The sequence below is a fragment of the Petaurus breviceps genome, unplaced genomic scaffold, assembly GCF_028583685.1.
Source record: "Petaurus breviceps papuanus isolate PSGF00001 unplaced genomic scaffold, PetGlider_PUasm1.0 428, whole genome shotgun sequence".
NCBI classification, from domain to species: Eukaryota; Metazoa; Chordata; class Mammalia; order Diprotodontia; family Petauridae; genus Petaurus; species Petaurus breviceps.
This window is the reverse complement of record NW_027186331.1, coordinates 4,748,730-4,775,652: the sequence shown is the minus strand read 5'-3', so window position 1 is coordinate 4,775,652 and position 26,923 is coordinate 4,748,730. Positions and strand designations below refer to the sequence as shown.

At 50.9% G+C, this 26,923-nt stretch overlaps 1 protein-coding gene across 1 annotated transcript in view; it reads right to left on the bottom strand.

The window, feature by feature from the left end:
* Positions 1–296: 296 nt before the first annotated feature.
* MAPK1 (mitogen-activated protein kinase 1) overlaps positions 297–26,923 on the bottom strand; it is a 68,015-nt gene continuing 41,388 nt past the window's right edge. Inside the window, exons 2-9 of the mRNA XM_069100918.1 lie at positions 22,610–22,792; positions 19,618–19,807; positions 12,991–13,107; positions 10,381–10,495; positions 9,598–9,729; positions 7,964–8,073; positions 5,913–6,039; positions 297–3,728 (exon numbers count right to left, since the gene is read on the bottom strand). Coding sequence (XP_068957019.1) covers positions 5,923–6,039; positions 7,964–8,073; positions 9,598–9,729; positions 10,381–10,495; positions 12,991–13,107; positions 19,618–19,807; positions 22,610–22,792 — 964 coding nt within the window. The 3' untranslated portion in view covers positions 297–3,728; positions 5,913–5,922. The remainder of the gene's footprint in view (positions 3,729–5,912; positions 6,040–7,963; positions 8,074–9,597; positions 9,730–10,380; positions 10,496–12,990; positions 13,108–19,617; positions 19,808–22,609; positions 22,793–26,923) is intronic.

The following is a 26,923-nucleotide window of genomic DNA, read 5'->3' as shown; positions in this document are numbered from 1 at the left end:
CCAGTGTCCTAAGAGAGTGATTAGACCTAAGTGGATCCCAAGTGAACCCACTTGTCCCTATCATTTCATTTTATTAGAGCTGACCCAGTGTTATAACCTGTCAAGTCTCTTTTTTGGATCCAGTCAGTGACTCTCAAAGCCATGGCAGAGCAGATCTGGAAAACCCTTGTTGGCTTTCTGGGGGAAATGGGGAATTTGTGGCGTGGGGGGGGTACAGGGATAGGGATGAGTTACTTAAGTGCCCCCCCCCCCATCTTTCTACACACACACACACACACACACACAGGACAATGGCATTTGGGTAAGACAGGGCCACAATTTAATGATTTGATGTCAAAAGCAGTAAACACTCAATGAATCAGGTTGCTGTGTTTTGTTTTGCTTTTTCCCAAAGGTACATGTACAACATCCAAAGCGTCCACTGGAAATAGAAACCTTTGCTACTTACAGTCGTTTTATACAGATTAACCAGCTCACAAATGCCACAAGAGAATGTTCAGTTAAAACAATACAATGAGTAATATACATTCAGATTCTTAATAAAAATCTCCCTTTTCCATGTTCTTTAAAACTTACCATCAATTAAGTCACTTATGCAGAGGTTAGGGTACAATACCAAAAAGGCACCGACAAGACGAAGCATATACAAATGAAGCCGTTTTTTCTGGGACGTGTCCGGCGAGTGCCAGACACGGAAGGGGGACGGCACGGGCCGCGGTGGCCAGCGGCTCGGGCGGGCCGCTCGTGCGCTGCTCTGAGCCAGCTGCACGGCAGAGGACAGACTGCTCGGCCGGACTTTCTCGCTGCTGCCATCTTGGCGGCACTGCTTTCCCAACACCGGCACAGCCGTTTAGAAGCCCAAGTGCATTGAGAAGTATCGGCAGAAGGACTGCTCAAGTTTTTTTTTTAATGGCTGCATTTACAAAAATATTTCCCACCAAGTGGGGATTACTCGGAAACATTGATTTACAAATATAAAAGTACTTCGCAAGGGCCCAGATCACGTGCGTTTGCAGATGCAGGCGTGGACATACTAGTACCATACTACAGACTACAAAAGTTACCAATTTCTTTAAAAATTATATCAACATAAGAAAAAGAGCTCAAACTTAATAGCTGCTCTGAAATGGTCTAAATGTGATGTGGAACAAATGGTGGGCAGTGTGGTGTTTCATTAAGGATGGCCACTCACAACTCAGCTGGGTCTCAGTTTCATCTCCTATAAAATGGGCAAGTGGAATTAGGCAATCTCTAAGGCCCCTTTGAGCGTTAAAGGTCTGTGATGTGCTCAACCGCTAAAAGCCTTTTGGGGAGCATCCCCCTAAATCACTCGGAGGTCTCAGAGCCAAAGCTCAAGCAGTCTGGTGGCGTCTTTGCATATCTGGTGTCGTGGGATTTGAAAGCATTCCAACCAAGGCCATGGTTAGCACTTCTCTAATGGGGTTTCAACTGGCATGCCCGATGCCATGAGTGACCACAAACTGAAGCCAAAGGTCTTGGTCTTAGTTGGCTGCCCAGAGCACCAGATTAGTGACACACCAAGGCTGTGGTTTGGAGGAGGATCTGAAGACCAATCTTTTAATACAGAGACAAAGGAGGCAGCATGGTCCAGAGGAAAGGGTGCTTAATTTGGAAGCAGAACAGACCCAGACCCTACTTATTACACATGTGACCTTGACAAGTCATTTGAACTCTGCAGGCCTCAAGTTTCTTCATCTGTTAAAGGGGGGGGGAGATAGGAATTTGCCTAAATTTTCCAGTTCTAAATCTACGTTCCTAGATAACATTTGAAAAGCATAGGGGAGTGGGGGAAATTAAGCCATGCACACTCCTTAAGATATTAAAAGTGCAGAACCAAAAGCATTAGTCAACATCCTATTACTTCTGGGAGAAGCTCAAGCACGGAGGTGAAAAACAAATAAAAAAAATAAAAGCTCAGTGACTGTGACCCCAGAGCCGAGGGACTGAGGGTCGGGCTTGGGGAGGCCTGGACAGTTTGCCAGCTAGGCAGCTGACATTTATGGCTGCCCTTGATAAGGGGCTGGGGGACAGAAATCCTGTGCCCTTGGAGGCTCCCACTGAAGATTCCTTCCAAAGGAGAACGAACAGTTCTTGGTCGCCATGTTTTTTCCTACTAAATCTCTAACACCTAGTGTAGGAATGAGGAAAACTGAAGCCATGCTCTCCCTGTGCACTGTGCAGAGCTTTGTACAAAGGTCACCTTTCACTGACCACACAAGGCAGGCGAGCGCTCTGTCCAGGGATGCCAGTTGAGCCTGACTGCCCATCCAAACACACTAGCCCAGAGAAAAGCAAAACTAAATCTTAACGTTAGTGTGAAGATATCAGACTTAAATTTATTTCCATGAATTACAAGTGCATTTCTGTTCATATTAGCAGGCAGTCTTTTATAGAATCCTTTCTCCATTGCTGCCCAAATCAAACAAGGAAGAGGAGAGCAGGGGGAACAAGAAGCTAAAAACAGAATTCTTTCTCCAAAGGTACTTGTTGGAAAACAACTCAGAGGTAACGAGAGATTTTTTTGTCTCCATCAATAGGCATGGGGCGCTTAAGACAGTCGTCTGTGCACAGGAAGCGGTGACAGTCATGCGAGGGTACGGTCATTATCTGGAACAAGGCAGGTTTCTCGCCACGGAGAGGAGAGCAGTGGAGGGAGGAGGGAGGAGGGTCCACGGCACACGACCTCGGGAAGCTCACAGTCATTCCCGAGGAAGGAGGACTCTGGGGCTTGGTTTAGCCCAGGCGTGGCTGGAGGGTGGGTTGGGAAAGCCAGCGGGGCAGACATGCTACAGGAGCAGGAAGAGTGGCACTTGCTAGTTTGGGGCGCAGGAGCCCCTCCCTCTGCTCCTACCCCAGGATCAGACCCTTTGCCTCTCACACAACTCTCCAGAGGGGATCCCTGCACATCTCCATCACCAGCCCTGGGGGTGGGTTCTTTTTGCATACATTTCGTAAACACTCACTACTGCATATAAGATGAGCTTTGGAAGGGCCCCAAGAAATGGGACAGGAAGCCCGCAGACACCAGCACAAAAGTGCTGCGGGGCCTCTGCAACAAAATCCTGACTTCTAGGAGCCCTTTAAGAAATCAGCCCCATCCATGCTGGGTCTAGAAAAATGGCAGCCAACGGCATCCCTGGGATGAAGGTGAAAGACACGCTTGCCGGGTCTGCTGACTTCTAATTAGGATCCATCTCAATGATTTCCTGCTTGGGGTAAACAGTTATGGTTCAAAGTCCAAGTGCAAACAAGGGGGTGTCACTGACGTAAAGTGCCCTAAACAGTCCTAATCTAGCTCTCCCTCCAAAACAACAGGATACAACAAGATGCCAGTGACTGAAACCAAGTCAGGGAAGTGAAGGCTGCCACGCCCACTCGAGGGTCCCCAGGGAAGCTGTCTAGCGCTGGTTCAGGAGTGGAAGGAACTGCTGCACCTCTCAGACCAGAAAGCGAGCAGGAGACTAAAGAAATGGTGAGCAGTCAGTGTCCTCAGAAGAGTCACCAATGGGGAACACACACGGGAGTGTCAATCACGATTCTTCAGGCTGAAAGAATTCGTCAAAAGCAGAGAAGCCACAACTACCAGAAGCCGCCCCTCGGAACGGCTCCGAGGAATTAAAAGTGGAGAAGCCGAGACAGGCCAGAGGGACACGACCAAGGACCAAGAAGTGGGAGAGGAACGTCCCTGGAGAGCATGTCAGGGTGCCCTGCGGAGAGAAGAGAGCGGCGCGTTACTGGAGGGGAGCCCTCTGCCGAGGGAGAGCGGGCTCTGACGGCAGCCCTCGCTGCTCCGGCAAACTGGGCATGGCAGCAGAGCGGGTGCCCTCCCCACAGCCACCTTTCTCAGACACCCCTCTGTGCCCACCCTCCAAGGCCTGGAAGAAAACGCCAAGTGTCAAAGATTAAATTCTCTCTCTGCGTGTGATAATGGATGGTAGGTCAGGGCTTCTCGGCAGGGGGTTCACGTGGACAGATTTCAAGGGTCTGGATAGGGAAAAAAATAACACCTTCCTTTCCCCTGCCCTCCACAATGTAGCATTCCCTTTATGCATGTGGGCCACAAGCACAATTCGGAAAAGGGGCTCCTAGGCCCCAGCAGACTGGCTGCCTCAGGGGTCTAGGACACCCACAAACATTTTTAGAACCTCTATTGCGGACAGCATAGTGTGGTGAAAAACACACAGATAAAACCCCCTGGGCCCTTTACTAGCTGGGTGAGCCTGGGCAAGTCCCCTGAAGGCTGTCCCAGAGGCTCCTCAGTTTTAAACCGGGCTAACACTTGCCCTACTTTCTCACCTCACAGGAAGGGTTCATTTTTGGCCTTTCTCTGGATCTCTGGTATACAGCAGGTGCTTAATAAATGCTTGTTGCCTTGATCTGCAACCCCCTGTGCCTGCTCTGCAGGAAGTGATCCTGTCTGGCTTAACATCTTCGGTACCGTTCCTCAGAGGGGCTGACAACAGAGGGCTAACCCCATTTAAAAGTCTCTGGAAACGGGTGATAAAACATCCACCATTACTGTAATTACTGAAGAGTGAGGCCAGACTCTTAAGGTGCTAAAGAACCACCCCCAAGTCCTTGCCCAGGGAACAGGCAATGGTTAATGAAATGAACAGAATCTGTCTTCCCAGAGCTTTCCTCATTTTTCATTTCTTTCGTTCTGCCCTGGGAAAATCAGAGTTTTCCAGACGATAATTTATTTGATTCTATCTGGAACAACATGACTATTACTAACATTGAGAATTTGCACACGGGGCCCTGGAGAGCTCTCCATACAAGTGACTCCTTCTGCCTGGGGCCCAAAGGACGAATGCGGCCACTGAAGGCCACGCCTACACGCGGACACCACCTTGGACACCTCTTCCCCATCTCCAACCAGCTGCCAAATTCTGTGCTCCTACTTCCCAAACCTCAAAAAAACATGGTTTCTGTCTTGTCCCTGGACTGTGCTAGAGGCTCCTCGTGGCGGCCCCAACTTCTAGTCCCTTTACTCTCCAATACACGCTCCACACAGCTGCAAAAAAGAACCTTCCTAAGCCCAGATGGGAGCACGTCACTGCTGGGATCAAAGGCTTCCAGTGGCTTGCTCTAGTGGCCTCTGGACCCCAGGCTGGCACTGGGGGACCTCTACCTTCTTGATCCAGGATATCACGGCAGTCTTGTCCCATCCTTCCCCTTCCCATACATCCTCCAGGTCCCGCCAAACTAAGGGAATGTGGCCTCTTCGTGTGGTGGCCCAACCTATCTCCCAAGTGAGAGTTCACTCCTTTCTCAGAATTCTTCCCTTCAAAACAGTTTCAGAAAGATCCAAATGAACTGATGGACAACAGGGCCATGAGGGTAATTGGCAGGCAGAAGGAGAGGAGAGGGACAGGAGGGCAGGGACCACATCTCCCCACGGTATGCCCTGGGCAGGCTGTCCAAGATGGGCCTCTAAGCTTTCCGGTGCACAGGGTGTCTCATGTGCAGGTAAGAGCGCCCACACCGAGCTCTGCTGTCTCTGCAGCAGCATCAGAAAAGCACTCCCTAGTGTTCCCTCCCACTGCCCAGCAGGGCCTTGGGGTGCCCCACCAGTCACTAGAGGACCTGATGGTTTGGGTGACCTACAGAAGATCAATGTCTCTGGCTAGAGACAGGCACCAAGACTCCACAAAGGCCTGGATGGCAGAGGGGAGAGTGTGTGACTTAAAAGTTTATGTAACCAATGCTTCCTCCCCTGTAAATTGGGGGCTGCAATTCCTGTCTTCCTGTCCCCATTGGGCTATTGTAAGGGACACGCTTTAAAATACAGAGGACCAGGGAAGGGTGTGCAGCTCTCCTCACCATTGCCCAACAACCCCCTCCAGGCCCTCAGGGCCCCGATTTCCTGGAGATGGGGGAAGCAAAATTACCTGTAAAAGTTTAAGATCGGTATCCGGGCTGGAATCTGGCAGTCTCTTCAAAAATCAGTTCTTTCAGCTTCTCCTTAGGCAGGTCGTCCAGTTCCATGTCAAACTTGAATGGGGCTTCGGCCACAGGCTTGAAAGACACGAAACCCTGAATGAGCTGGGAAGCGCTAGGTCCCCAGGAGTTCCCCATCACTTCTGAGGGAGTGAACACAGTGTAGGTGCTAAGGGGATCGGTACAACAGAAATCATGGCGACTGTGGCACCGGTCTAGGCCACCGCCAGAAAATGGCTTAAACCCAGACTGGTGCTGCCTCAGCAATGGGTCAAGGCATCACCCGGGAAACAAATACTGACCGAGTGCCTAAGATAAGCAAGGCAATGAAAGGCTTCCTTTGGCTGTCTGACCAGGCTCCATAAATAGCTCTCCAGGCTGCTCGAGCCAAGAGCCCTCCCCAGTGACCCAGCACTCTCCTGGCCTCCAGACCTCCACCTCTGGCTCTGCAGGAAGCAGGCAAATCTTTGCTCCCACCATCTGGCACAAAAGACACATCACCCCAAGGTGGAACCAACTTCCAGTGTGTTTTCCCACAGAAACCCTGTTATAAAATGATGGTTTGGGTTGCCAGTACTATAATTAAGAGACACTGCAGGTTACGTTGGCATTTATGGCTGCTCTGGGACTTAACTGCCATTTCAACCATTGTTTTCTTTGGGGAGATGTTTCAAGCTCCAAGTAACTGCCTCAGAAACTTTGGCACCGGCCCCATTTCTAAGCCAGGCACACATCCGGGAGCATCAGTGCACATGGCGTCACAGGTCTGAGTCTGTCACCTGAAGGAGCCACAGTACATTCCCCGCCTGGGATGTGGGTCTGGAAGGGCCCTCGCCTCGGCTCATTAGGCAGCACTCGGAGGTTTGCTAAGCCCCTTACAAACACCACAGCCAACACAGCTATTATTATCGCCTGTCACAAATGAACCCAGAAGACACAGTGTCGGATCCAGCTGGAAGGCATGGATGTGGAGCTGGAGGGGCTGGCTGGAATCCTGCGTCTGCCACTTCGAATGTGCAAGTGACAACCCCACCCTGTCTCAGGGGACAGGCCAAAACAGGAATTATAACCCTCATTTTAAAGAAGGTGAAAGCGGGTACAGTGGGATGAAGCGACGTCCCAAGAGTTGCCAAAGAATGTCAGTGAGGAGCCTGGTGTAGACATCAGCTGCAAAGACCAAGGATGGTGAGCCACTAGGGTAAGAGAAGGCACCCCTTGGGCGGAACCCTGGACTCTGAGACCAGTGTGGGGTGCGGCTTCACGTACCACAAACGGCAGCATTCTTTTGGGAACTTCTCTTTGGGGAAGTGATGCGGGCTGACCAAACCATCTCAGTGAGAGCCACAAGGGACCTTAGCACGTGGAGCTGATAGACTGCTGGAATCGTTCCTTTTTGTCCTCGTGTCCTCAGCCCAGTCTGGACACACAGTAGGAGCTTAACAAATATACTTGCTGAAGGTCAGAAGTGACCATGTGTACTGACTCGGGATGGCTGGAAGGCTGGTCCTTCCTCACGTTTGGTTTCCCAGAAATTCATTCTCTATGCCCAATTTTCAAGGGCTTTTGCTGGGAAGGAAATCGTGGCAAACCCTGCCTCCAACCCTCCATGCTAGATGAATACACAAGAAGGGACCTGGTGGGTGGTCTTGACTTTGCCAAGAACACAACATGGTTGTGTGGTTGTCAAGAATTTTAAAAGCAAAGCCCTATATAGAGAGCTTCAAAAATCTCCCAGTGCTACATGAGTAAGTTATTTCTCATTGGCCTTCCCCAGCACTTGGCCCTCTCCATGGTGCTGACTTTTAGGTCATTCTAAGTGCAGCTGCCTGTGTCCATGAGCGATGAGCTGGAAGATGGCAGCTAGGGGAGGAGCCAGTCCAGCTGGGGAGGGGGGGGGCGCACGAGAGCCCAGCTCTGGGGGGAGAGTCTTTAGCAAGTTCCAAGGGGGCTTTTACAGACTGTCCTGGGGAAACCCAAAAGGAGCCCCCCCGCCACTCCTCACCTCATCACTTGGGTCATAATACTGCTCCAGGTAGGGATGGGCCAGGGCCTGTTCCACCTCAATCCTCTTATGAGGGTTAAATGTCAACATCTTATCCAACAAGTCCAGAGCTAGAACGAGAACCAAGTTCAGTTGAAAAAAATAAAACAACAGGGATATGACAGGAGGAATATGTTCACGGGCTCATTTGCCTCTAAAAGAGTTCAACAAAGACACAGACTTGTCCCCAGTGTCCTGGGCTGTGGCCACCCCACTGGCCTGAGGCCGAGCTCTAGGCTCAGGGCACACGGGCAAATCACGGGGGCATCCCACCCACTGTCTGCTCCCCATCCTCGGATATGGCTAAAGGTGGGGAATCCAGGGCCTGTCATCTCTCTAAAGCACAGGTCTGACCACATCGCTGCCCTCCGTGACATTAACTCATGACTGACTCTAGGTTATAAAAGACCATCATGTCCTGGTCATGTCAGCCCCCTTCCAACAGTGCCCAGGCTGGTCATAAAGGGTGGCCGCCCCCCCAGGCAAGGCCTACAATGTGCTCCTTCCTCACCTCTGCCTCTCCAAAACTCAGAATGCCACTCCTGGAAGTCTGTCCTCCAGCCTGGGCTGACTTGCACTGTAGAATTACCCCACCTATCCTTCCTCTGAGCTTCCAGACATCAAGGGCCCATCCCTTCCAGCTCAGGGCCCAGTTCCTCCTTGTTACTGAGACAGCAACAGATTTATCCACCCAAAAAAGAGCACTTGGCACGTCCTGACTGAAGCCTGGGCAAACTGGACACGCAGAAATGGGATTCTGCTTAAGTGCATGGCTACAATGCAAATCTGAAGCTCGATATTTCCACTAGTCAATCGCTCAGGTGACATAACTCAAGTAGGAAGGTGTACACCAATATCAAAAGTAAGACACAATCCGAATGTGAAGTCATGTAGCCAAAGTCACCTCTCTGAGGCAGACAAAGACAGCCAGACCCACGCCCATGCATCAGCAGTCTGGAAAAGGCAGATGGGCTAAGGGTGGGCTCACCGACCAAGGCCAGTGAATATTCCTGCATCCAGGCCCCAAAGCTGAGAAGGAAGGGTGGCTCTTTCAGAACAGGGAGCAGAGAAACCAGAGCTGACACTCACCTGAGAGGACCAGCCGGCCCTCTCTGCAGCACTCCCACAAGCCAAAGAAGCAACCTAACGTGTCAGGTGGACAAACACTTCTCACCTAGGTCAATGTCTAATGTTTTCGGATCTCTAGGACAGAGGGTGACGCAGAATCTGTGGCCGGCCAGGGGGCGGGACTGAAGGAGCGCCTACCTTTGGGGTGGGCCAGGGGGCAGGACTGAAGGAGCGCCTACCTTTGGGGTCAGCGTTGGGGAAGAGTCGTGACCATGTGACTGGCCAGAGGGCGGGACTGAAGGAGCACCTACCTTTGGGGTCGGCGCTGGGGAAGAGTCGTGACCACGTGGCCGGCCAGAGGGTGGGACTGAAGGAGCGCCTACCTTTGGGGTCGGCGTTGGGGAAGAGTCGTGACCATGTGGCTGGACAGAGGGCGGGACTGAAGGAGCGCCTACCTTTGGGGTCAGCGTTGGGGAACAGTCGTGACCATGTGGCCGGCCAGAGGGCGGGACTGAAGGAGCACCTACCTTTGGGGTCGGCATTGGGGAAGAGTCGATTCCACGGCACCTTGTTCTTGTGAGGGAGAGAGAGCAAGTAGTTCCTGGCTTTTAAGTTGATTATGCAGTTCAAGTCTTCTTGTGATGGGGACCCAAGAATGCCTGTCCAAAGGAAAGACAGGGATTCTAAATTGCAGAACCATCTTAGAAAAGTCAGAGAAAGGCAAAAGGACCAGCCCACGTCACCATCACTCTCCTGACTTACAGATGGGGAAACTGAGACCCAAAACTAGCTGGTAAGAAACCCCGAGCTCTCCCCCTGCCCACCCCTTTCCACATGGTAAAACTTCCTGTGTGAAACAAGGAACCATCTACCAGCAGCCACTTCTCTGTCACTGTAGTCAGAATACACATGTGGATCCATAGACAGATGGGGGAGATGCACCAGCAATGAAATGGCCCCTGCTGCCTCTCCCACAGGTGCAACATCCTCCCCACCCCCTTTCCTTCACAAAGAGTTTGAAAGCTATCAACAGCACAGGAAAAGGAAAAACAACAATTTGTTCTAGACTATAAACTCAGCTGCCTGAATGAAGGCTCTTGGAGGGAGAAAGAGGGGGAGGGGGGAGGGAGAGGGAGAGAGGGGGGGGGGGGGGGGGGGGGGGGGGGAGCAGAGGGGGGGGGGGGGGAGGGAGGGAGAGGGACAGAGGAGAGAGGAGGAAAGAGAGGGAGAGGGAGAGAGAAAGAGAGAGAGAATTACAGAGACAAAACTTTTGAAATGGAGGAAGCAGAGCCCCAGCTGCAGAATCTTACCAAGGATGTGGTTCAGCTGATCAAGGTAATGTTTTCCAGGGAAAATGGGTCTGTTGGAGAGCATCTCCGCCAGGATGCAGCCCACAGACCAGATGTCAATGGACTTGGTGTAACCCTGGAGAACAGGAGGAGAGAATGCGGCAGCAGTTAGCCAAACAGCCTCATGGCCAGCGTCCTCTCGGGGAGGGGCCACAACTTCATTCTCACTGTCTCTGAGGGACGTGGAACATTTCCTCCACCTGACTCAGAGAAGAGCCTCGGGCCTTCACCACACTGGGCCAAGGGCTCCACAGCCCAACTCCAGAGCGTGGCCAAATGCACAGCGTCATCGATGCCAGAGACTTACCTCCAGACAGAAAGTGCCAGTCAAGGAGCTAAAGAATTTGGCAGACCGAGCTAGAACTCAGGCCTGGGTCTTCTGCTCGGGAGCCTTCACCACAGAGGTCTACGCAAGATAACCTGAGAGTCTGCCTTCCTCAGGCCTCGCAACAAGCAACAACTGACTGCCACAAACAGTGATAGGGGTCACTCCATGCAGAGTGAAGGGGTGGGCCTGAAGGGACCTCTGTGGTGGGGAGAGACGTCCAACAGAGGCATGTCAGGGAGGGAAGGAGGTGCAGCAGGCAATGAGGAGCAGAAGTGTTGGAGGAAGGAGAGGCTACTTTTCACTTGGGCACCAGGAAAGGTGTCACAGAGGAGACAGCATGGGAGCACAGCTGAGAAAGAAGACGACCTGGAGGGCCACAGCCCATTCGAAAGCTGGGCAAGTCCTTGGAGGAGGGAAGCACAAGGTCAGTTTGGAAAGGAGCTTGGTGGCTTGGCATGGCAGCCAGGCAGAGGCACACAGGATACGACTGGGAATGCCAGAAGAGTGGGGGCCCTCCATGTCACACTGAGGAGTTCGTGTTTGATGGCACGGGCAGCAGGCCAAGCCGGAGCAGCTCCCTGACCCCGGCTAGTCTGTGCTCCCTCCAATGAAGCTAGTCAATCCTCTGCCAGCGGAGGCTTTGCAGCATGTTCTCACAGAGTTTGTCTCATTGTAATGGAATTTTAAGTGAGAGGCAGAGGTGATTATGAAAGATGTAATGGGCAATTTCAAATACATACAAAATTAATAAATACACACACATACATAAGAAGCTTTGCACAAAATAAATGCAGTTGGGACAAGGAGAAGCCATCAACTGGTGGGAAATCTTCACATGTGATGGCTCTGATAAGGGTTTACTGTTCAAGATACACAGAGAATTAACACAGATACCTAAGAAAGACAGTAACTGATGAGTGGCTGATGGCAATGGATGAACAGAGTTTTCAAAAGAAGAAACGTTAACTACTTCTCAGCCCTATCAGAGAGCTCTCCAAGTCATTAATATGAGAAATGTAAATTAAACTAAGTTCAAGGTTCTAACCACCAGTCCATACAATCAGTAAAGATAACAAGGTGAAGAGGTAAACAGTGGAGGCTTTCTGGAAAGGCAGGACCGCATGGCCTTCGACAGGGCTAGATATAGACAGAGCAACGACTCCTATGGCTACAGCACCAGGAAGGGCCCTTCCCCTTTTTCATACAGCTAGCTATGATATTATATATACAAAAATACTTGGAACAGCATTTTCCAAAAAAACTGGGAACAAAGTAGATACCCATCAGTTAGGGAATCACTGAAAAAACTGTAGCATAAGAATGTCATGAGAAATAGCTGCACTCTAAGAAGGTCCGGAGGAGCAAAGGCAAAGGAGCAGGCGGAAGTGAGCGGGCACTGAGGGAGCATCCTGAGAGCGGCCCTGCGCCTCCACTCCTCCACGTTCTGTTAATGACATTTCTGATGCGTCACACAGTGAAGAAGAGCCTTGTGCATGCTGGGACAGAGCATCTGCTTGGGGCCAGACTGTGCTGTGAGCACCTCCCCAGCTCTAGGGCAAGCTCCTCGAGGGCCCGGACTCTCCTTCTGCTCAGATCTGTATTCCCAGTGTTCAGCACAGGTCCCAGCACACAGTAGGTGCCTGCCTAATAACACACATAGCCTACACCCAATATTAAGTAACACTTTACACCTGATGCACCAGGACTTGGGGAATGGAGAGAAAATCTCCAGGACAAGCGTTTCCTAAGCTCTAGACCCTTCCTCCGCTTCCATCCTCAAGGGCCTCATGGAGCAGCTTGGCCCCAGATTGATAGGAATCACTGATGAACAGCAGGAGAGACAACAGCTTAGAAGAGGTGAGAGCCCAGCCCACTGAGTGGCTCAGTCAGTGAAGAAAGGGGGAAGAGGGAGCTTTACTGAGCTTGTTTCTTAATGCCCTCACCAACATCCTTCCTGACTGCCTCACAATGGCACGGTGAGCGCCCTGGGCTCTTGGAAACAGAGGCCTTAGAAGGTCCAATAAAGACAGAGCAATCTCGGGAGGGGAGGCATCCCTTATCCAAGGACCAACCTAACTGTGCAGCTGACTAGGTTTTGGGGCCACTGCAGCTCATGAAGATGACCAAGCTGTGGGGAGGCCTGTGACAATGTGAGGAGAGCCTGTACTGATGAAATTGCGCCTCTGGCTCCAGTACTGGAGTTCCTCCCTGCCCCACAGTGGGACGCCCCGTGGGGGACCAACCTTGGAGTTCAGCATGATTTCAGGTGCACGGTACCAGCGCGTGGCCACGTACTCTGTCAGGAAGCCTGTGTGGTCATGGTCTGGATCTGCGACACGAGCCAGGCCAAAGTCACAGATCTGAGGAAGACAAAAATGGAATTGCTTACACACGTGGTTAAGCCAAAGTATCCAGCAGTCAGCCAACGGCCACACCGATTTCACTTCAACAAAACAGAGACCATAGTTTAGAACCAGGTCAGTTCCCAAGACCTGAAGAAGTTCCATCAAATGCTAGTAAACTTTTTTTTTTACTTTTTGGAAGGCAATTGGGATTAAGTGACTTGCCCAAGGTCACACGGCTAGTTTTTGTGTTAAGTGTTAAATGTCTGAGGCTGGATCCGAACCCAGGTCCTCCTGACTCCAGGGCCAGTGCTCTACTCACTGCGCCACCTAGCCGCCCTGCTAGCAAACTTTCTTTAAATAAAACTCAGTGGAGTGGTAGTGCCCTTGGATGAAAAGGGAAAGGTAAGATTTAGTGAGACAGGACACTGATGATCTCAGAACATTCAATCTGGATGGAATCCCCACCACTGGGAGGCTTCATATTTCTGCTGGAAAATTAAATAAAAATCAGTGTCAAAAATGAAAAAGGAGAAATCCCAAGAAATAAGGAAATGAAGATTAGCATTAGCGTCTATTTCGCCCAACTACATGGTAGTAAGTTAAATGAAATGTATCAGTATTTACAAAAATATAAAATATCCAAATGAACTGAAATTAAATAATTTTTAAAAACTGATCTCAGAAAAAGAAATTAAGATATAAACTAGTCCCCCCCCCACAAAAAAATCCAAAAAACCTTGGATTCATAAGCAAATTCTATAAAATATTCCAAAAACAATTACACAAATTGTTTGCAAAAATAGGAAAAGGGACTATGCTAAACTCTTCTGATAATACAAATATGTTTTTGATACCCTAAATGTCCCCAGGAGAATCAAAGCCAAGAAAACTGCAGACCCATATTAACGACGTACATTAATGCAAAAACGTAAAATAAAACACTGACAAGCAGGCCAGAGCACGTGTCCCAGAGATCATATCCTGCGGCCAGGCTGGCTCTCTGACAACAACACAGTGAAGGTCAGGAGACAATCGACACGAGGTACTGTGTTGAGAACCACAGTCAGAACTGTGTCAGGAGAGGCAGATACTCATCCCCAAACATCAGAAAACACAGAAATAAATGTGCCTTCCCTTCGCAAGGTGAACGGTGTGTCTCTACATCTCAGACTAAGGCAGCAGCGAGAGCGAGTGCTATCACCACCTCTGCTGGCCAGAATGCTAGAAATGGTGGCTACTGAGAAACGCTGTGAACAGCCATGAGAAAAGAAAGCAAGGCCGATCTTCTTTCAAATGGCATACTTGGGGAATTCAAAAGAATCAAATAAAGATGAACTGAAACGTCAGCCAAGTTGCAAAATATAAAGTAAATCAACAAAAATCATCAGCATTTATGTATATATGACCAATAAAAACCCAGCAGGAAGAGGTTAAAAAAAGAAACTTCGCTTCAGTAACTAGAGCATGGCTCACCAACCAAGACACACACAGAAGCCGTATGGGCACAAGCATAAAACTCAAACAGACCTCAGTGGCTGGGCCGGCCAATGGCATAGAAATGACAATCCTGCCTAGCTTCCTCATTCAGTTCTATACCAAACGGCTACTTACCAGAATTTTAAAGAAATATCAGAATTCATGGGGCAACACAGAGAGACCGCTATTAAGTCAATATCCCAAAGAGATCAAAGGGAGAGGAGATGGACTTATACCCACAAAAATATTCCTAACAGCTCATTCTGGTGCTGAAGAGCCAGACAGAACTGGGGGCACCACGAATGGGGAACAGGGGAACAAACTACATTCTGTTAGTAAAAGGGCATGAGATTGTGCTGGTCACTTAGCATAGTGACCAGGTGCACATACTTGGAACTTAATACATTTTTCTGACTGACTGAAATGAAGAAAGATGTTGGGAAAACTCCCCAAAACTTGCATGAACTAATGCAGTGTGATGTGACCAGATCAGAACAATTTATGTTAGAGCGTCCACACTGTAAAAACAGACAACACTGAAAGACTAAAGAACTGGGATCAGTGCAATGATGGGCCCCGGTGCCAGCACACCCTGCCTGCCTGCCCGAGAGATGATGGACCAGCATGCACAATGGGGCTCAGTACAGAACATAACAAACTTGCTTTTGCTTGACTTCGCTTAATTATTACATGCGGTTTTTTTTGGGGGGGGGGGGTTTGGAGAAAAAAATAAATGTATTAAAAATAAGGGAAAAGAAAATTTAATAAACTTTATTTCTACATTTTGGGGAATAATTAAACCATAATATGAAATTTTAAAAACTTGCTTGAAAGAGAAATAGAGAATTCTTCAGTTCTTTTGCAGAAGTTCCTCAGGATATAATCTGATATAATCTTGTCACGATGACAAACCTAGTTGTTTTCTTAATACAGTCAGCATTAAGGGAAGTTTTAAAGCTAAAAAAGGAGAGAAACACGCCATTCTAACGGTTGGAGTACATCTGTGTGTATGTGGGTTTTTTTTTAAACCAAAAGCAAATCCATTTAAATTACAGTATTCATCAAAACACAAGCATAAGAGGGAGAAACCTTGGATACAGGCCTGCACAAATTTTCACCTCTCCCGCCCATCCTTATCAATGGCACGCCCACACGTTCTGTTTCATAGTGAACACAACCACACCTCCAGCTGCCAATGTATCTGGCATGCCCAAACACACTCAGATGAATATCTCCGGAAAACGAACAGGCACGTGGTACCAGCTCTACCCACAAAGGAAAGAAAAGGTGAAGGAGAAGAAGCACACGGTGAATCACTGACCTGAAGGCTGAGTTGGGCTCAACTCTGCATGCAGGGAAGCCCCAAAGACTCCACGAAACAAGACGAAGGGCCTAAGAATTTAACAGCTGGTAACAGAAGGGACAGGACGACAAGGGGAAGTGAGCTAAGGGCCCAGGAGAGATTCTCAGACGGCAACAAGGAATGCTCCTCGGGGAGGGCCGACTGAGCAGGGACTCCCCAGGCATGGGGGACAGGAAGAGCCGAGCGGGCACAGAAAGTGGGAGGACCCATTAGAATGGCTCTTCCCTTTTAGAAGAATGCTCTGTGCCCATCCACATCTCCCTGCTGCTGGCCTGCTCCTCCCCATCTGCCCTGGACCAGAGCCTTGGGCCTTCCTGGATCCATACCCAATCCTAGGAAGTGAGGTCACTCGCCACAGTAACTCCTGCCTCGGGATCTGGCAGCCAAGTGGGTGAAAACGGTGCAACGACTGGCCCCAGACTGGCCCACGCTTGAGCTTCCCAGCCCGCCATGTGCCCAGGCATCTCATCATCTTCTGCCAACCACAGTCCTCCATACACACACCCTGCGCCTCATGCACCTTGGATGTGTGTGGACGACTTTCCAAAGCCATTTATCCAGATGGGAGACAGGCAGGTGGGCAATGCCGCTCATCTTGAGTGGGGGCAAGGGATTTAATAATTAATTTTTTTCTGAGATTTTTCCACCCCATCTCCACTGTCTCTCATGCCTAGAGCAAGCTCTGTCCAGCCCTAGACTCTTTCAAAAACCCTGAAGAGCTACACTGCTTATGCAGCTCCTGTGCAGCCCCTGCGGCGTTTCAGGTCTGTTCACACGTGCACGGTGGGCGCCCCCAAGGGATGGAGCTCCTAGAAGACGGAGGCTTGTTACCTTGTCTGCATCTCCAGTGGCCAGCTTGGTGTCTGCAAGCAGTAGGGGCTCAAGGACTCGGCCAGCAGGGGCAGACTCCTCTGGGCCAGCCACCGTCCCCACCACTCTTTATCTAAAGTCCAGTGCCCTCGTCTGACCTTCAGGGATACAGGATCTTGGTGACTCAAAGGCCTTTGCCAAATGATTACAGAGTCTTCACTGCAGAGAAGAGACGACTTAAACTGTAAGAGTATTCAGGGCGCTTGGACAATCAGAATCTGGACTCGGAGGTCGCACTGTCCAACCTTCTCTGGTGTAGGAAAGCCCATGACAGCGCCGAATGGGAGTGGCCTCCGGCCTCTGCATGATCAGTGCCATCAGGTTCCCTATCGCCAACCCACCACCGCACAGACCCTCCCAGTCACCTAGGAGGCCATACAGAGCCTTCCCCGGAAACTCTCCTCCGGGCACCACTGAAAGACATCCAGGGCCCTGGTGAGCACTGCTCGTCGGCCTGCCCTCGGGGACCAAGAACAAACCCAAGGGCTCTTCAGCCAGTCACTCTTTCAAAGGCTTGAAGAAAGGTCACTCTTTCAAAGGCTTGAAGAAAACGACACAGCCCAGGCCTCCATTCCTCTTCTCCTGGCATCTGATGATCACTACCACCGGCCAGCATCATGGAAGAACAGAGGAGCAGGAGGGCGGCCGCCCTGGCACACAGGGGGTCATGTGGCTCACCGGCTTTACTGAAACCCAACGCCTGCAGCAGTCTGGCTCCGGGTTCTGCCTGACATTCCAGGCTCTGCCCATGCCGCTGCGGCACAGAAGCCGTACTCTACCCCTCAGGCGCTACTTGCCACCATGGCCTTGGGGGGCAGTCACCCCCAGCCCCATGTCCTCCCTGTTCCGCTGCTGAATTCTCCCTCCTCCACGAGTCATGCCCAGGTGCCTTTGGTCAGGATCATCACTGTCTGTGCTTGTACCCTCCAGCGCAGGGAGAAAAACACGTCTTCTCCAGCACTCAGGGGAATGTTCTGCACAAAGCAGCCGCTGCTGTCCCCGGGCATGAAATAACAGTGTCTGCAGCACTCCCTGAGTGCCTGTAACCCCATGACAGAAATGCTGTCTATATGTCGGCCCCTTGGACCTCCTAATGACTGACCGTGACTTGCAGCCAGGCTAGCCAACAGACGGGCCCATCAACAACCAACTCAGATCTTCCACAAGGCCTGGGATCTAAGAAAACTACAAAACTCCACTGCACAGCGCCTTGGGAGGGCTGCCCGGGCAGCGGTCATTGCCTCTCTGATGCCCGGCGTAGAAGTCTAGCCGCTCCGAAGCTGGCTGCACCTCCCCAGGCCGGTGGAGCAGGGAATCCCAGGGAAGGACCATGGCAGAGGCCTCCCAGCAGCTCTGGAGCGCCCGGTGATGGGGCTGTAAGCTTGCTCTACTCTAGCTCATCTCAGAAAAATCAAGAGCGTCTCAATGCCTCACGGGCAGCAAACTTTTGGTCTGACCGTCAGCTTATCTACGCCCATCATCCATTCATCTTTCTTTTTGTCTCTATTAAATGCTTTAGGGATTAAGACAGGACTCATTACTTTCAATATCCAAGGCCCAAGATGGAACAAACAGAAACCCTGGGGTGGAAGAACGGCCTCCTGATACCCAACATGAGCCAGCACACGGCCCAGGACAAATGCCGGCAGGGTGGAGGCTTCCAGACCCCAGTCTCAGCCACCGTGGGTGGTGGGGACATGCTTTCTCCAGCTGGCTTCTGTGACAGGATGGCATCAGAAAGATGCCGTCACAGATGGCGAGGGGTGGCGAGCACTGGAGAAGGCACTGAGGAGCCGGAGAACCTGCGGAAAAGTGCGCGGCAGGGTTCCTGCCAACAGCGCAAGGCCATGGAGGGGGACTGCCCTGGGCGGGAAGAGCCAGAGGCGACGGGGGTAACCCGCAAGGACGTCTGCAGGAGACAGAAGTGGATGGAAGCAACAGGACACTAAGTCCTGCCTGAAAATAAGGCTCTTGGTGAGGACGCTGGCCACGGACGGGTTCAAAGGACCACGAGAATGTTGCTGGAGCAGCCACGGCCAAGGTGATGTCCGCCTTGCAAGGCCAAAGGTCCCGATCACTGGGACCTGCAGAGACAGGGGCCCTCAGAGGAAGCCTGGACACGAGGGCCGCCATCTGACAGCGTGTCTTTTCAGCAACACATGGCGGTCTACAGAACTTGTCCTAGCAGTAACCCCCATTCACAGTACTAAGAGCTTCTCAAAGGCCCACGCGCAGTGTGCTTGTTCTACTCTCTGTGGGTAAGTGTGAGAGACACAATCACACACATACATGCACACGCACACACACGGGCTCCCCCACCGTCTCTCAGAGAGATATGATCTAGGATCCACCTCACAGGGCCAGAAGACAAAGTCCTTGGGGCTCTCGATGGTTCAATGGAAACGCCCCCAGGAAGACGCACCAGCTGCACCCGGGGGGGTGACTAGCAGGTGTTGCCTCTGCTCTCAGTATGGACGCCCCAGAAAACAGGGACCAATCGGCCTTTCTAGTTGGATCCCCAGCACTTGGCCCAGGGCTTCATCCTCTCTCTCCCATAGATAGCATTTCCCTCATGTTCCCAACATGCTTTTGGGGTCTGAAAACACATCTACTCGCTACATTCAAATTTAGGAAATCTACATAAGGATTAATAAAGTGAGACCCGGTGAGTCTTGGTTGAGGATCCGGGAGCAGCCCAGATATTCTAGTGGCACCCATTCCTTAATGTGCCCCCTCCACAAAGTACTGGCTGCAGCTGCCCGGGGCCGGGCACACAAACAGGCCAGGACAAAACACGGGGCCGCCTACCGACTGACCTTGAGATCGCAGGTGGTGTTGAGCAGCAGGTTGGAAGGCTTGAGGTCACGGTGCAGGACGTTGGCTGAGTGGATGTACTTTAAACCTCTCAGAATCTGATAGAGGAAATAACAGATGTGGTCATTGCTGAGATGCTGCGTCTTCAGGAGCTTGTAGAGGTCTGTCTCCATGAGGTCCTGCACTATGTACCTGCACCAGGACATTAAGGAAAATCACTCCAGATGTTAGACAGTCTCATGACAATTCCACCATCTCACTGCCCAAGCACCCGTGCACCAGGCTGCAGAAGCAAAGACCGCCACGGCACAGCCCCCTCCCTCAGGAGGCTTACGGTCCGTCTATGGGTGGACAGATAAGAACAGAAGTGAGGGACGGAGGAAGGGGCTAAGGGCACCTGAGAGGTGAGAGGACAAGGCCTGGTAGTCCTGGCCTCCCTGCACCCTCAGCCTGGGAGTCAGCAGCAGACGACAGAGGGGGAAGGAGAACAGCTCACGGCATGCCTTCCAATACCTGGGTTACTTTTACTCAAGGGACTCAAAGCACAATCAGCCTCAGTTTTCTCATCTATAAAATACCCGTCCTGCTCACTTCTTGGAGATGTGCAGAACAGTTGGGAAAATGCAGGCAGGGCCCTTTGTGAAGGCTTCTGTGCGTCAGCTGCCATCTCCATCACGTCTCCACTGCTCCTTACAATGATACTTTGGGGGGAAATCACCAAAACTTTCTCGAATGCTTCAACAATATCTTAGCACATCTCTTCAGAGTGTGTGGCAGAGAAGCAAGATTAGCTCTGTGCTCCTGAGCCCCAGGACGACGCCAGGAGGGATGCCACATCAAGAACGTCCCGCCATACAAGAGAGCCCTTCTGAGTCTGCAGTTGTGTGCTGGAGATCCACTGTCTGGCCTTATCCTCACCAGCAGCCCCCCACCCTGCCCCATAGGGCCTGCCTAACTTGCCCAGGGTCCTAAGACCATTCAGCTGCATGCAATCTCAGAAGGAAGCTGAGCCTGGGGGTTACAACACAGCAATCAGAGGCATCCAGAAGCCAAACAAGGCCTCCCTGATGCCCCCAGGGACACTCTCAGACAAAGGCTGGAGGTCCACTTTCATCAGCTGGGGACTGAATGACCTCTGAAGTCCCAGTCAATTTGATGGGTCTGGGCCTGGCTGGTGACACTGGGTCAGCGGCCTACCTGCCCTGTGCTTAGTTTCCTATCAAATTTGTGAGGCGAGAAGGCTCCTGGGGGCTAACCCAGGCCTCTGCTGCTCCCTGTGACATCTTCCTATAAATGAGGGTTCTGTGAAAAGCTTCTGACTTCTTACACAACCTTTTCCTTCTGCAGTAACAGCTGACACCTGTAGAGTGCTTGCTGGGTAGCAGGCCCTATGCTAAGCAATTTACTCTGCTCTCATTTGATCCTCACAACAACCCTGGGAAGGAGTTCCTATTAGTAGCCCCGTCTTACCAATGAGGAAACTGAGACGAGGAGAGGTAAAGTGACTTGCCCAGGGTCACCCAGCAGCTGGCAGTGAACTCAGGTCTGACTCCATCCCCTAGGCCACCAAGCTGCCCCCAAATTAGATCAAATACTTATTAAACACAGCAATCTGCTAGCACAGAAACAAGCTGACTTCTCCAGGTTTGCTGTAAACCCTCTGTGATGTCACTTCCCCCATCAGGAGTCCATGCCCTCAGGCTCCTGGGCCTCTGTCACAAAGGTCACCCCAATTCATTTTGGAGACACTGAGATCAATTGCCCATTACGTCCAGAGGCCTGTGAGGAAAACTGACCGTCTCGCCCTTCTGTAGGACACAGTGGCCCCCTCAGAAGCTGGCCATTCCTCGGAGGAAAGCCCCACTTCAGCCAAGGCCTGGAGACCTCAGAGGCTGCAGGAAGCATTAAGCTCTGGGGGGGCTGAGAAGTCCTGTCCTGTCCTAGGATAAAGAGGGGGAGGAAGAGACCTCGCTGGTGATGAAAGGCGGGGGTCTGCATTTAGGGCTGACTCGGGGGAAGGGAATAAGCACTTATGGAATGCCTACTGTGTGCCAGGCCCTGCGCTGGGCACTTTTACAGTTACTGCCTCATGTGTGATTTCACAGCTGGGCAAACAGAGGCAGCCAGACATTCAGTGACTTGTCCAGGGCCACACAGCTGGGCAGTGCCTGAGGCTGGATTGGGGGTCTCAGTGCTCCATAGCCACATCAGATTCAGGCAGAAGTGAAGGAAGGGCCTGAAGAGGGAGGGCACAGGCTGGGCAAAGGCACAGAGACCAAAGGAAGTAAAGCTGGACAGGCCTTATCTGGCCTGCTTGGCAAAGACTGTGAATGACACAGGGGATGCGTGTGGTCCCAGAGGCTAAGAGGTAGCCATGGAGGTTTGGGGAGGGAAGGGGCAGGGACAGACTGAGGTCTGCAGGCCCCCCCTGCCCCCGAAGGTGAGGCCACAGTGATGCTCTAGGGAGGGGTGGCAAGGCGGCCCTCAGCTCTCAGCACTGCGCTCTACCCGGGGAACATCTAAGCACTCCAGCCTGGGGTGGGCCGCAGGGTCGCTTACCTCTGCACACGTCCCCTTCTGGTCTGCAGAGGGGGAGGACAAGACAGACTTCTATTTGGGGCCTCCTCTGTCAAATGTCCACATCGTTTAGCCCCAGAAGGACAGAAAGGAGAGAATGTGCACACACTGGTCCACTCTCAGTGGCCTTTCTACGGGTGTCCATGCACCAAGCAACAGTTAAACAAGGAATGGCCTGTAAACAAACCACGAGAGACTGGGAATGTGAAGGACTCTGAAGGACCTGGGGAGGGAAGATGACAACAACACAGAGTGCCACAGCCAAGCGGAACAGCAGCGGGCTGAAAGGCAACATGGAAACGTCAGCGGCAAGCCCGCCAGAGGCAGGAGGCCCGGGCTGCCCCCGCCTGTGTCCTGAGCCCATGAACCCGCTGCGGACCCAGCCGGCTCATGTGCCAGCTTTCCGACAAAGGATACACGTCTTTCATCTGCTCGATGGCCGGGGCCCGGATGATGTCGTTGATGCCGATGATGTTCTCATGGCGGAAGCGCAGCAAGATCTTGATCTCACGCAGGGTCCGCTGGCAGTAGGTCTGGTGCTCAAAGGGGCTTATTTTCTTGATGGCCACTCGGACCTTGTTGACGTTGTCATAAGCAGAACTGAAAGAGACAGAGAAGGGGTGTGAGAAGCAGCTCAGTCACGGCGCTGAGATCACGGACCTGCCGAGGCCACCTCTGGGTGCCCGAAGGGCCTTTGGCGGGCAGCCAGCCCAACAGCGACCTGCACGGGCCTGGCCTCGGGAACGCCTCCCACAGGGCTGCCCGTGAATGTTTCCCCCCGACCGCTGGCCCCTCATTAGAAATGGAGGCTGCTCAGGCCCTAGAACACGTGCTTACTGATCCATTCTCATTACATGGCTTACTGGGAATGTCTAAAGGACCAGCCCAAACAGTGCCAGCTCCCCCAGGGCCAAGTCAAGGGCCATGACACTGTACACACCCAGGCCCCTTCTGCTGTCCATCCCCTTACACAGTTTTAAAAGAAAAACGTCTACCTGTACGTGCCACCACCATCAACTAGTCCTGATTTGAAATAAAAAATGTACAAGTCCACAGAATGTCAGAAGTGAAGACGAGACTGGCAATGGCGGTCAGCCTTCTGTGTGCCAGGCACCATGCTAGGAGCTAGGAATACAAAAAAAGTCAAGACAGTCCTTGAGCCCTAACAGGGACAGCCTGGAAAGGAAGCCTTGCCAACAGGCTACAGACAGGCCTAAGGGGGTGATGGATCCTTGCAGGGGGTGGAGATGAGGAGTGAGAGCATTCCAGGCACAGGGAAAAGCCAGCGAAAGGCCCAGAGAAGAGAGTCAGAGCATCTCATCTGACAAACAGCCAGGGGGCCTGGGTCACTGGGTCAAAGGGCAGATTATAGAGGGTTTTATACTTGATACCGGAGGCAGCCAAGGAAGAGTGAGAGCAAGTGTCGGGATCTGTGCTGAGTATGATCAACAGGAAGGATGCTGGAGGACCGCCCGGGGCAAACACCGGCAGGGAACAAAGGCAGGTCTGGATTAGGGGGCAGGCTGCCCTGACCGCCTTGCAAGCAATCCGGAACAAAGGCAGCTTTCTCCAGGTGGAAGGCAGTTTGTCTTTGCCAGAGGGAGAGAATTAAGTCAGCCTGCAGATAAGGAGACTGCACAGCGCTTCTTTTTCTCCTACATATGAACCCCATTACAGCCATTCCTTAAAACATCATGCCTGCAACGGGGAGCGACTACCAAAGAAGACGGTCCCAAAGAGTCCAAAAGGAACCCCAGACAGCACAGCAACCACGTCCCCGTGCCAAAAAACAGCCCATTGTCTGCAGCACCTCCCACCTTCTAGTCTGCAACCACAACTCTTAGCTACTGTTCAGCCACAAGCAGCCAAGATCAACCTGGAGACCAGCAGCCTGCCCCACAGGTGCTACTGCTCGGCCAAAATGCATGAGTTTGGTGATGACACACAGCAATATGGCAACGATGCAGACTGTGAGGAAAGGAAGGGTTCTGAGAATCGCCAGTCTTCAGGTTCCCATCCCAGGCAGTACCAAGACTGCTGGGTTCACCTGACCAACAAGGGCTAAACCAGGCTGAGACTTCGAGCCCTGCCCAAGCCCAAAGGCGCCCATCACTTCTGATCCTGGTGGGGCGGTGTCCCTCTGAGGTGCAGGGAAGGAGGCTGAGCTCTGTGTGCATGACTGTGCCAACTCAATTCAAGGATTTATTCTGGGTCTGAGGCTGCTCACTGGGGTATTGGGGGGAGGATATTGCACACACTCCCACTGCTCCAAGAGCTGATGGTCTAGTGCAGGGGGAAAGGCATGGCGGCACACACTATGCTAATCAGAGAAACGAGTCTGTATCAACAAGGACACACTATGAAAAGCTCCAAGATTCTTTCCAGCAGGGGAAGTGTCAAGGTCAGCTTCCCAGAGGAGCCAGGCCTTGAGGACAGGAAGAGAAGACCCGAGAGCAGGCCAGTGAAGAGTCTGGTCTGGCTGGCCCTGAGTCCATGGAAAGCAGCATGGGAAAACAGATGCAAGAGAAAGGTGTCCCCAGACTGTGGAAGGGCTTGAGCAACAGGATTGGGAGTGTGCACCACATTCCACAGGCAATGGGGAGCTTGTGAAAATTTTAGAGGGAGAGGCTCATGTGCCTCCAAAGCCATGCTTTGGAAAGAGTCCTATTTCCAAGTACAGATTGAAGACCTAGAGTAAAGCACCAAAGTTAACTCCTTCCAAAGGACGGCACCTTCCCCCAACACAGCCTTATCTACTCTCACATAATCTGAGAAGGGAAAGGCTCCTATCCCCTTCATTTCACAGGAGGAAGATGAGGCTTAGAGAGAGGACTGAGGTTGGACAGCTGGGAAAGAGAAGAGAAAATGTATCACAAACAGTCCTCTTATGAATATTTATACAGGCATGTCTTTTTTCCCCTTTATTAACAGTTACGGTATAGTCCAAAAGCAGCATCCTGGGACAAAGGTGAAAACAACCCTGAAGCTCTGAGTGAAACCAAGAATCACCTACCCAGCAAAACTGAGTATAATACTTCAGGGGAAAATATGGACATTCAATGAAATAGGACTTCCAAGCATTCTTGATGAAAAGACCAGAGCTGAGCAGAAAATATGACATTCAAATACAAGAATCAAGAGAAGCACAAAAAGGTAAACAGGAAAGGGAAGTCACAAGGAACTTATTAAATAAGTTGAACTGTTTGCATTCCTACATGGAAAGACAATATTTGTAACTCATGAGACTTTTCTCAGTACTAGGACATTTGGAGGGAGTATGTGTGTATGTGTAGTTATGTATGTATATATGTCTAAATGTGTGTGTATATGTATACATAGAGGGCACAGGGTGAGCTGAATATGAATGGATGGTATCTAAAAAAATTTAAGAGGTGAGAGAGGAATATGTTGGGAGAAGGAGAAATGGAGAGCTAGAACAGGGTAAATTACCTCACATAAAAGAGGCAAGAAAAGCTATTACAATGGAGGGGAAGAGCAGGAAGGTGAAAGGGAATGAGTCAACCTGACTTTCATTGCATTTGGCTTAAGGAAGGAATAATATATACACTCAACTGGGTATCAGACACTACAGGAAAATAGGGGGGAAAAGTATAAGAGGGGAGAGAATAGAAGGGAGGGCAGATTGGGGGAGTAGGTAGTCAGAAGCAAACACTTTTGAAAAGGGACAGGGTCAAAGGAGAAAATAGGATAAAAGGGGGGATGGGATAGGATAGAGGAAAATGTAGTTAGTCTTTCACAATATGACTATTATGGAAATGTTTTACATAACTACACATGTATAACCTATATTAAATTGCTTGAGGAGAGAAGGGGAAAAAACAGAATAAGGTAACTTTCTATCTTAAATGCAATTTAGGATTGGGGGTAAGATGGGGATGATAGGGAAGAAGGTAAAAAGAATAGGAAATGATTAAATTTTAAAATCTTTCCATATAAATTAATTTTTTGTTGTCTTGGGAAAAGTGAAGGCAGTATAGTGAATAAAACGTTGAACCTGGAGTAATGAAGACCTGGATTAAACCTTACACATGGTATTTAAGAAAAAAAAAAGTAAAGTCAGAAAGTAAGGTATATTGTTACAGCATTCCAGTCCACATTATGGTCACAAGGGAGTTGACAGAAAAGTTAAAAGGCTCTTTCCCCCTAGGTCATAGGAGAAGGGAATAAAAGAAGAAGCCCTCCCTCCCACAAAACAGATTCACAGAATCTCTGAACAAAGGACCAGTATCTGACCAAGAACCAAGGTCTACAACAGATCGAACAAGTGGTCATCTCTCCTGCTGAAAACTCGGATTATTAACAAGCATTTATGGAGTGCCTAATGCATGCCCAGAGCTGGGCCCCCAGAGTAAGGCCCACTTGATTTCTGGACAGCTTTTAAATCTGCCTCTTGAAAGCATCTCACTGCTCCCATTTCTGAGTCCTCCGGCCAAATGAAGCACCTCTTACTCTTCTTCCATAGGCCAGTTCTCCAGATTGCTGGTACATTTTCTTTTCTCCCCAAGTCACGTCATTTTCCAGGTTAAACAACTCTGCTGAGTACACCCAGCCTGTCCTTGCAAGGCCCCACGTACAGGATTTTCTGTTTGTCTCCTTGTATCTCACCCAACTGGATCTGACCCATGGTCTTCATCCGTCCAAATCTTTTTGTGTCTTGACTGTCATTTCCCACATTGCTTTTGTCTCATATGCAAATCTGTGTCCAGGAGA